The 10,144-nt window shown below is 44.0% G+C and overlaps 1 protein-coding gene across 1 annotated transcript; it reads left to right on the forward strand.

The window, feature by feature from the left end:
- The first annotated feature begins 468 nt into the window (after positions 1-468).
- On the forward strand, positions 469-9,710 carry PSMD7 (proteasome 26S subunit, non-ATPase 7). The gene is made up of 7 exons (XM_015069136.3): positions 469-697; positions 3,029-3,120; positions 4,184-4,276; positions 5,004-5,101; positions 6,062-6,142; positions 7,963-8,054; positions 8,746-9,710. The coding sequence occupies exons 1-7, from the start codon at positions 624-626 to the stop codon at positions 9,188-9,190; spliced, it is 975 nt and encodes a 324-aa protein (XP_014924622.2). The 5' UTR covers positions 469-623; the 3' UTR covers positions 9,191-9,710.
- The last annotated feature ends 434 nt before the right edge of the window (positions 9,711-10,144 follow it).

The following is a 10,144-nucleotide window of genomic DNA, read 5'->3' on the forward strand; positions in this document are numbered from 1 at the left end:
AGAGATTCATCCCTTCTGAGGTTTTGTTTTGTTTTGAAGTAAGCTCTACACCCAATGTAGGACTTGAATTCCCACCCTTAGATCAAGAGTTGCAGGCTCTACCAACTGAGCCTGCCAGGCATCCCTAGAGATTTAGAGTTAAATTCTGGAGAATTCTGACATGAAACAAAGGTGAACATTTTCTGGGTGGTGGAGATATGAATTACTATTTTTTTCTAGTATTTTTTTCTGCAGTCTTCAGACAGCGTAAGGGTTGGGGGAGGGTGTGAACTGCGAAGGAACTAAAGCGAAAGGCCGCTGCAAGTGACAGCGCAGGCCCAATACCAGGAGGTCAACCTTTTTCTCAGTCTCCAGTGTGCCTTTAGCTTCGAAGACCAGGAAATCTCCCAGCGAGTCACCCAAGGCGGGCCCCACCTGCCCCCGGTCTTTCCCGTCCTCAAGATGGCAGCTGGCGCGAAAACCCGGGGCTGCGCGCGGGGCACTCTGGGAGCGGAAAAAGGGAACCGTGGCGGCGGCCGAGCCGGAAGAGGAGGAGCCGGGCCTGGAGGATCCCCGAGAGTCCCTGAGGCTGCCGGTGTTTGCGGGTCGCGAGGAGCGGGGCCTGCTGGGCGGCGTGTGTCGCGATGCCGGAGCTGGCTGTGCAGAAGGTGGTAGTTCACCCCTTGGTGCTGCTCAGTGTGGTGGATCATTTCAACCGGTGAGCGGGTGCGCGGGGCGGCCTATCGGGATCGCCGCTGCTGAGTCACTGGCACGCTGGGACGGCGCGGCGGCCGCGGGGGTGCTGATGGGCCGGGGGTGGCACTGACTCGCCCAGGGGCCCGGACCACCCTCGGATCACGAAGCCTAAATCACCCAGCATCTTCCCCCCGTCCCCATCCGGCACTCCGCGGTCCGGACTGCCCCTTCTTTTACCCAACTCTGTACGCTGACAGAATATGGGGGCAAGCTTCAGTTGGCCCTGATCCCCCAGGCCTCGTGCCCATCTGTCACTTCGTCCGCCCCTTTTCACCAGAAAGACTCGGTGCCTCGTAGGAAAACGCTGCAGATCTGTGCTTCTGTGCCTCTGAAGGCTGTCACCAAAATTCTGGTCTCAGTACCCTGAAGGGCTCCCGGGGAGAGCTGTGGTTTCTAAACAGGAATCTGTTTTGATGGGAACTTAAAATGTAGATTAGTTGTCAAGTGTTTCTTTTAAAAATAAGAGCATTAGGAGATTTGGGCATTAATGAATAAAGATAAAACATTCCACAAATGTTTCTTCCGCCTTCGCTTTGCTTGTTTTGGAGCTGTTCGTCCCGCTGGACCTGTTACACGTGTTCATAACTTTTACAAGATAATTACTTGAATTGGCAAGTGTAAAGACAAAGTCAGTTGTTGAAGCACCTATTCTCCTGCAACTTGCCTTGTGCAACTCCTCATTCAGCCAGAGCTAAAACAAAACAAAACAAACAAAACCCTCAAGACTCCTTAAGGCTTGGGGTCCCCAGTTCCACTGCTTTGTAGAGCCCTCAGTCTAACAGGATATGAGGGCATTCCCACTGTACAGTAGTTACTATTTTTCTCCCATAGGAACTAGAGGTGCTAAGGGAGTGCTAATTTCAGTTCTGTTCAGATGACATGGTGCAGACACTACTGGCTGCTGTCATAACAGATGTAGGGTTTTAAAAACCATGGGTTTTTGTAGACCAAAAGAAAAGCACATGGTGTGGAAGTTTCCTTGCAAGTGTGGAAATTCAGTGCCTGAGATTTCCCAAAAATTCAGACTCACCAGGGATATAGAATCCTTAACTTGGTTTGACCCAAATCCCAAATTTAGTAAGCATTTATAAAGTTGCGGAGCCGTGGGGCACCTGGGTGGCCCAGTCAGTTGGGCGGCACCGACTACACCTCAGGTCATGATCTCACAGTCTGTGAGTTTGAACCCCGTGTCGGGCTCTGTCCTGAGAGCTCAGAGCCTGGAGCCCGCTTCGGATTCTGTGTCTCCCTCTCTACCCCTCCACCGCTCACACTCTGTTTCTCTTTGTCTCTCTCAAAAATAATAAAAAATAAAAGATTTTTTTCCAAGTTGTATGTTTAGAAAAATTAATACATTAAATATAGTGACTGTTAAGGAATTGTGGTTCGTTTCACATTGGCGTGACCTTTGTCTTTCCTTTGAACATGAAGTTGTTTTGTGTCTGTGCCTCACATTTGCTAGCGGTTAAAGGAGAATCCTATGTGAAGATCTCATTGAAATGAGATTGTATAACTGAAACACTCGTAGCTCCTGAAGACAAAAATCACTGAGGCGGTTTGACAGGTAGATAGAAATACTGGAGTAAAATCTTTCTCACTTGTTCAGCCCTCCTCTCAGTGTAATTACGTCACCAGCTCACATCTGACCTCTGCCTGATTAAGCCATTCACAGAGACCAGATGGCACACACATTAACTCAGGGTCAGAACCCAGTGTCTGAGCCCCTAGATGGTACAAAGAATTGTAACTTCTAGTGGGGCTTGTCCTCGTGGGCTAGATAATCCAGAGAACAGTTGGCGCACCAGACCATAAAAGTGGTTCTACATTAGCATCTTTATCTCCGAAAATATTTGAGGATCGAGAAGATGGGAAAAGTTTAAAGCAGAAAGCTGCAAAAGAAAAAGTGAAAGGTGGTAGCATAACTGAAATGTATTTTTCAAACACCAACCAAATAACATTTTAAAACTCTTAATGATCTGGGGAGTTTTTATTTTCTCCATTTTCATTTCTCCATTTAAGATGAATAACTGCAAACTTTATACAGTTTGAAATGTTAACAAGCATGTTATTTCTTAGAAATAACAAGTGGGTAAAAAATGCCAGTGTACAAAGTTCGTGAATTACCTATTATATTAAGTTTTAATATTAGGGACTAACCTAACACATTTGTTTACTGGGATTAGATCGCAGGTAAACTAATTTGTATCTATACCATTGATATTTCCTGTTGAGTATCTGATTGTTGGCTTCACCTCTCTGTGTGCCTGTCAGACTGACCTTCTGCTTTCTCCCTCAGAATAGGCAAGGTTGGAAACCAGAAGCGTGTCGTTGGTGTGCTTTTGGGGTCATGGCAAAAGAAAGTACTTGATGTATCCAACAGTTTTGCAGGTACAAGACAACTTTTACATTTTTCTGAGCGTGGTTAAAATGTCAAACAGCTTTAAAATAAAAAAAGAAACCCTCATGGTTTCCATTTTTACTACAACCCAGAAATTCAATGGCAGAATTGCTAAAGTGTAGAAAAGGGAGGCTAAAGAGTACTCACTAAACTGAATAGTAAATATTTTAAATTTCCTGACCAGAGAGTCTCCATTGCAACTGCTCAGCGCTGCTACTGTAGCAGAAAAGCAACTGTAGACAGTATGTTGACAAAGGGGTAGCTATATTCTAGCAAAACTTTATAAAAGTAGGCAGCTCTGATGTCGTAACCTTGCAATCCCTGTAAACTGTTAACCATGGTCATGGGTTGGCAAGGGGAAGATGGAGAATATTACCTTTTACTCAGCATCATGAATCTTTACAAGAATGTATCCAGGGGCTTCTGGCTGGCCCAGTTAGTTGAGCGTCTGACTCTGATTTCAAGTCAGGTCATAATCCCAAGGTCATGGGATCTATCCCCACATCTGGCTCTGGGCTGAGCCTGGAGCCTGCTGAAGATTCTCTCTCTCTCTCCCTGGGCCCCTCTCCCCTGCTGGCATCCATGTGTGCACTCTCTCTAAAATTAAAAAAAAAGAATGTATCCATGTATTTTATGATTAACAACAAAGAACAAAATAATTGGTCTGGAATAAACTGTAGACCTGAGGTCCCAATCTCCAGTATCTGAAAGGACTGAGCAGTAATGTTATTTGTTAAAGGGAAATATTGGGAAGTGATAGGGCTTTTAGCAGACTGATGAGCTTGTGTCCCTGTTAAGGTGGGGACAGGAGGGTCCTCTGTCTGGCTCTAGCCAGTTATTGCCAGGTCTTTCAGTTTCAAGAGAAGTGGAAGTCTGGATTTATATATGAAATCTCCCAGTTTTTAATGACAGCAACTTAAAAAGTAATTTTAATGCTGTGTTGAACAAGCCAAACATATCGATCAGATGTGGCCTTGGGTCTCCAGCTGTAACATATGCCCTAGAGTTCTGTCTAGCACCCTAAACTACGTCTTACTTATTTTTTCTCCGTAGTACCTTTTGATGAAGATGACAAAGATGATTCTGTCTGGTTTTTAGACCATGATTATTTGGAAAACATGTATGGAATGTTTAAGAAGGTCAATGGTATGTCTTGATTGATTGATTTTTTAAAGAAGGTATTGATTTATATCTGTATGTATTTGTGTATGCATGCCCAGCTACATGCCCCTGGTGTGCTGTGGTTTTTTTTCCTTTTCTACGTATTCCCTTCTCTTTGTTTAATGTCAAGGGCTCTTTCACTTGGCTAGTCTTAAGTAAGACTAGTGGTAGTAAAGGAATGAGGTGGAATAAATGAGAAATTAGAGTAGCAATTTAAGACCAGATAGTCAGGCCTAGGTTTTGGATAAGAGATCTAGCCCTCTGCAGCAGAAAAGTGAAGCACTATCAAATGAAATCCACCTGCCCCTAGAGCTTAAGTACCACCACGGTAAATCTCTCTCTGTCACGTGTCATCTTTGTTTTATTTCCTTAGAGCAACCACATAGCTCTTAGAGCTCCCCCCACAGCTCACGGTTCTGTGTGACAGAGACTTGCGTTTGTTTACATATTGCCTTGGAATTGTTTTCTAGTTTCATGTGTGACTGGCCTCAACTAGTCTGAGATGTGGGTGTCTCTGGATTTCCCTCACTGCTTATTTTCTGAGAATTCTATTCCTTTTAGATTTCACAAGTATGTCAAGGCTTAAAATAGGTGTCTGGAATTTTGAAAAAGATAGAGAACATAAGAACTAGAGATCTTACCATCCTTTTGGAGGGAACTCTATATAGATCTTCATGTAACAGTTCAAAACCATTAATGTTTTCCTTCCCAGCCAGAGAAAGAATCGTTGGGTGGTACCACACAGGTCCTAAACTACACAAGAATGACATCGCCATTAATGAACTTATGAAGAGATACTGCCCTAACTCAGTAAGTTCGCTCTGTCTTTAAAACTCTTGAGTGAGGGGCGCCTGGGTGGCGCAGTCGGTTAAGCGTCCGACTTCAGCCAGGTCACGATCTCGCGGTCCGGGAGTTCGAGCCCCGCGTCAGGCTCTGGGCTGATGGCTGGGAGCCTGGAGCCTGTTTCCGATTCTGTGTCTCCCTCTCTATCTGCCCCTCCCCCGTTCATGCTCTGTCTCTCTCTGTCCCAAAAATAAAAAAAAATAAAAATAAAAAAAAAACTCTTGAGTGATATTCCTTGCCTGCTAACTTATGTAAGCATTTGGATTTGGATAGCAAATCATTTCACTGCTTTTTTCTCTATAAACTGCTTGTGTTGATTGGTAGCATTTTCTTTTCTTTCTTTTTTTTTAGTTTGTTAATTAATTTATTTTGATAAACACTGTCAGTGCAGAGCCTGACTCAGCTGGGGATGGATGGGGTGGGAGGGTGAGATCATGACCTGAGCCAAAATCAAGAGTTGGACACTTAAATGAACTAAGCCACCCAGGCATCCCAAATTGGTACTGTTTTCTACAGTTTACACTAACCCAAGATACTTATAAGTAACAGTAGACGTGTGCTAAGTGCTTAATCCTCCCAATAGCTATATGGGGTTGTTACCCTCTTTACAACAAGAAAAGTGAGGTTCATAGTGGTTAGTAAGGTCTCATACATGTTGGGGATGGGACCAAAATGTTGCCTGTCTTGATTCGGACTTTCTTAGACTTGATAACCGCACTGTACTACCTCTCAGCTTGCTAATGGGTGGGGGCGAAGAGCAGAGAAAATGGTGGGATCATGTGAAATGTAGACTCATTTCTGCTGAAAATTCCAGCTCATGTCTGGTTGAATGAATGAATAGCTTTATTAATCCTCATCAGAAGGATGGCTGTGATTATTCCTTATGCTTGGTGTGAGCTGGTTTGCTAAAGTGTGTTTTTCTGCCAGGTACTGGTCATTATTGACGTGAAGCCAAAGGACCTGGGACTGCCCACAGAAGCATATATTTCAGTGGAAGAAGTTCACGATGTAAGTCATCTGGCTATGAGCCTCGGAGATTAGATTTTTTCCTTATTGGACTATTCAGATTTTTTGTTGTTTTAATCCTTTCTAACAAGGAGTAGTTTGTTGATATGTGTCAACAGTTTGATACTATGTTTCTTTCCCCCTTGAGTTTTTGAATCGGCAGATTTTAGAAATTGACAGGACCATACAAATCTAAAATCCCCTTTTACAAATGAAATTAAGGCCCAGAGTCCTCCTCATACATTTGTCCAGAGATGTTGACAGCACAGTTAAGTGCAAAGCCTGGTGAGTTTCGTCTTAATCTAATGTACTTTCCACTGTTCTGCTCCCCCTGGGCCAGCATTGCTTTCTCCTTGAGGATTTTCCTTCCCTGCGGACAAGATAGAGGTTTTCTAATAGAGTGAGTCAGAGCTGCCTGGAGCTAGATGGCAGGACCCATCTGTGTGATTTGACGCCTGAATGTTCCACTCCACAGCATCCAATACCTGCTGTATGGTCCATTAGCTTGCGCTTCAGGTGTAGACACGAAGAGGTACCAGAAGATAGCTTTTCCCTATTTCCAAGAAAACTAAACTCTGATTCTAGGGTAGCACATGGTGTAAAAATATATGTGTTTTGTTGTGAGCATAAAGTTTTGCACTTGAACTCAATCTTGAATTTCCAAAGTCAAAAATCTAAAGGATAAAGTCTGGATTTAGATAGGTAGTCTTTATCCTTATGTCCAGCTATTAAATCAGGAAAAAGATTTTAGGTTAACTCCCTGCAAATGTTCCTTGCACTGAGCTCTATCCGCCTGTTTCTCTTTTTGCCTTGCCACTAGGGAGCTTAGGTGAAGATTTATTGCCTTGTTGAAATCAGGCTTTCATCCTTGGTCTGATACGATTTTTAAGTTAATTTTACCCTGCCCTTTCCAAAAAGAGTTAGAAGTTCTTACACCCATACACACACACAAAAGCAAGATTTTTCAATAAGGGATGGAAGGGACATGAAGGCCATAACAGAAGATGAAGCCAAGGGAAAATGAGCACCTGGAAAGCCGTGCCATGAAGTCCTGGCCATTCTAGCTTCCAAAGTAAAGACATAAATGGCATTTGCAGGATTCATACTGTCCTGGATAAAATAATTACTGCTAACATTTACACCACTTAATATAAGTTAAGTGACTTTCCCAAGGTCCCACAGCTCCCATAGAACCCAGGCTGTCTGGCTGCAGAATGTGCCCTCACTGCTATGCCCTCCTGCCTTGGCAGACACTTCATAGCCTTTACAGAAGATGTACAGCCTCTTCTCTGGCACAGGGTCTGTGGAAAGTTGCTCCGCAGCCCCATCAGGAGGTCCCCAGGTGATACAGTGAACCACATCCCTGGACAGATATTTGATTAATTCAGGCCACCGGAAAGCTGGTTCTGACTGCATTGTTTTGGTGCTCTGGCATCACTGGATCTGAGGGACACTAGAACGTTAAAAGATTATCTGACATGAGCTTGTTTCCAGTACAGGTATTGTGTATACTGCCTATTCTAGAAAGGATTATATGCTTTAAGAATCAAGTTAATCAAGACTTCCTCGAGTGTCCATCCCCACAGTAGTCTTAAGGGATTGTCAAGATTTTCTGCGGAAACACTGGGTAGGGCCATTTGTAATGTCAGCTTAGAAGATGAAGCTTTCAAAGCAAACTCCCCCATTTCTGCCGGCACATGGAAACCTAGTTAGTACTGTACCCATGAGGTGATTTGACTGAAAGCAGAGGAACCAAGGTGTGAGAAGGAATGGGTGTCATTGTGCTTGTAAGCAAATAACCAAGGTTAAGCCTCCTCTCCTAGGATGGAACTCCAACCTCAAAAACATTTGAGCACGTGACCAGTGAAATTGGAGCAGAGGAAGCTGAGGAAGTCGGAGTGGAGCACTTGTTACGGTGAGCCTCAGGATGGCGTCAGAGTCATAAGCGGCCCGAGAGGCTCTGTCAGGAGTAGAGAGATCTGGGCTCTAGGCCCGGAACATTTCTAGGGTGTCTTGAGTCACGACTTATGATTGTGGGTAATACATCTTGTTGGGCAACTGCAGTATTGACGTGACAGGAACAGATGTGTGAAGATGTGCAGATGTGTGCTCTTGCTGTGCGTGTGGTTCTCGGGGAAGGTAGCCTGCCGACAATCTATGTGTGAGGATGGATTTTTATTTTAAGATACTGTAACCCTCACTTAATTCAAAAGGGTCATAGTTTTTCTCAAATAAGATTCCTTCCAGTTCAAAATTGAGTCCTGACTGATTTAGGCCCCTCACAACATCATACAGATGAGGATGGAGAAAATGGCACCCTTTTCATGGAAGTTGAAATAGATAGTTTTGTTTTTTTTTTTTTTTAAGTGAAATGGTTTCATTTTTAGTTCTCTCCTGTTTTTTGAGAAATGCCTTGTGATGAGAAAGATAAAATGTATGCCTCCAAATAAAAACAAAATTAAGGCACTTTATCTTGATAGAATGATGAAGTAACATTTTTCTTTTGAAAACCTGCCCCTCCCCACGAAGCTGGGTGTTTGCCTGGATTCTGAGACCCTGTTTGATAATACAATGCACTGATGCTTTTGCCTGCCTTCTTGTTACAGAGACATCAAAGACACTACAGTGGGCACTCTTTCCCAGCGGATCACAAACCAGGTCCATGGTTTGAAGGGACTGAACTCCAAGCTTTTGGATATCAGGAGCTACCTGGAGAAAGTGGCCACGGGCAAGCTGCCCATCAACCACCAGATCATCTACCAGCTACAGGACGTCTTCAACCTGCTGCCGGATGTCAGCCTCCAGGAGTTTGTCAAGGCCTTTTACCTGAAGACCAACGACCAGATGGTAGTGGTGTATTTGGCCTCGTTGATCCGTTCTGTGGTTGCCCTGCACAACCTCATCAACAACAAAATTGCCAACCGGGATGCAGAGAAGAAAGAAGGGCAGGAAAAAGAAGAAAGCAAAAAGGATAGGAAAGATGACAAAGAGAAAGAAAAAGAGAAGGAAAAGAGTGACGGAAAGAAAGAAGAGAAAAAGGAGAAAAAATAAAACGTGTAGCTTTTTAATTTGTAAATTAAAATCTTATAAACTAACTCAGTGTGCCACTAGAGGGTTCTTTTTACTTTACGTGCTTGTTAAAAGCTGTACTGCTGAGAGCTCTCTGCCCCGGGTCACTCTTGCTGCAGCGTGGAAGGGAGTGCACAGAGGCACTGAGCTCGCACCTGAACCGCAGCTTAGGCTGCCGTGTGTGTGGGACACGCTAGCTCAGGCTTCCGGTCACGTGAGAAAAGTGAGGAGAGGTAAACGGAACATTATTGGTACTCTTCACTCTTACCTATAAAAGTGGAAGTTGAATTTTCCCCATCTTAAAAGACTCTTGGGGTCTGTTTCTGGCAGTTTGCAAAATTGCAAAACGGAATGCATGAATTCCAGAAGTGCTCTGCCTTAGAACACCCTGAGTCCTGACCCTCTGAACTCTGTACCCTCAGCTCTGGCATTCTCAGGGCTTGGGATCCAGCCCCGAATATTGTTTACCTTTGAAGACACAATTAAATGACTTGGTTTTTAAGTCTGTGTTCTAGTCGTTTTTGATTCTGGGAGTGGCAGTTGTTCTCACAAGCAGCCAAGACTTCCTTTTTCATTGAAGTTGCCTTAAAGAGTTATTTTAGGGACGCCTGGGTGGCTCAAACATTTGAGCATCCGACCTCAGCTTAGGTCATGATCTCGTGGTTCCTGGGTTCAAGCCCTGTGTCGGACTCTGTGCTGACAGCTCCGAGTCTGGAGCCTGCTTCAATTCTGTGTCTTCCTCTCTCTCTGCTCCTCCCCTGCTTGTTTTCTGTCTCAAAAATGAATAAACCTCAAAAAAAAATTTTTTTATTAAGTTATTTAAGACTTGGAATCTCTCATGAAAGAGAGTCACATTTGTTTAAAAACATCCTGATGGTGTGAAGAGCTCTCAACAGCCCAGAAGACCTGTGTCCTAGTTTGTGCCTCAGGTTTGTC

This window comes from Acinonyx jubatus, chromosome E2 (genome assembly GCF_027475565.1).
Source record: "Acinonyx jubatus isolate Ajub_Pintada_27869175 chromosome E2, VMU_Ajub_asm_v1.0, whole genome shotgun sequence".
NCBI lineage: Eukaryota > Metazoa > Chordata > Mammalia > Carnivora > Felidae > Acinonyx > Acinonyx jubatus.

Bases quoted from the DNA above. Each gene is read 5' to 3' on its own strand.
- PSMD7 (XM_015069136.3), top strand. From the start codon at position 624: ATGCCGGAGCTGGCTGTGCAGAAGGTGGTAGTTCACCCCTTGGTGCTG. The intron at 5,102-6,061 runs GTAAGTTCGCTC...TTTTTCTGCCAG, and splicing joins AGAGATACTGCCCTAACTCA to GTACTGGTCATTATTGACGT. The intron at 6,143-7,962 runs GTAAGTCATCTG...CTCCTCTCCTAG, and splicing joins CAGTGGAAGAAGTTCACGAT to GATGGAACTCCAACCTCAAA.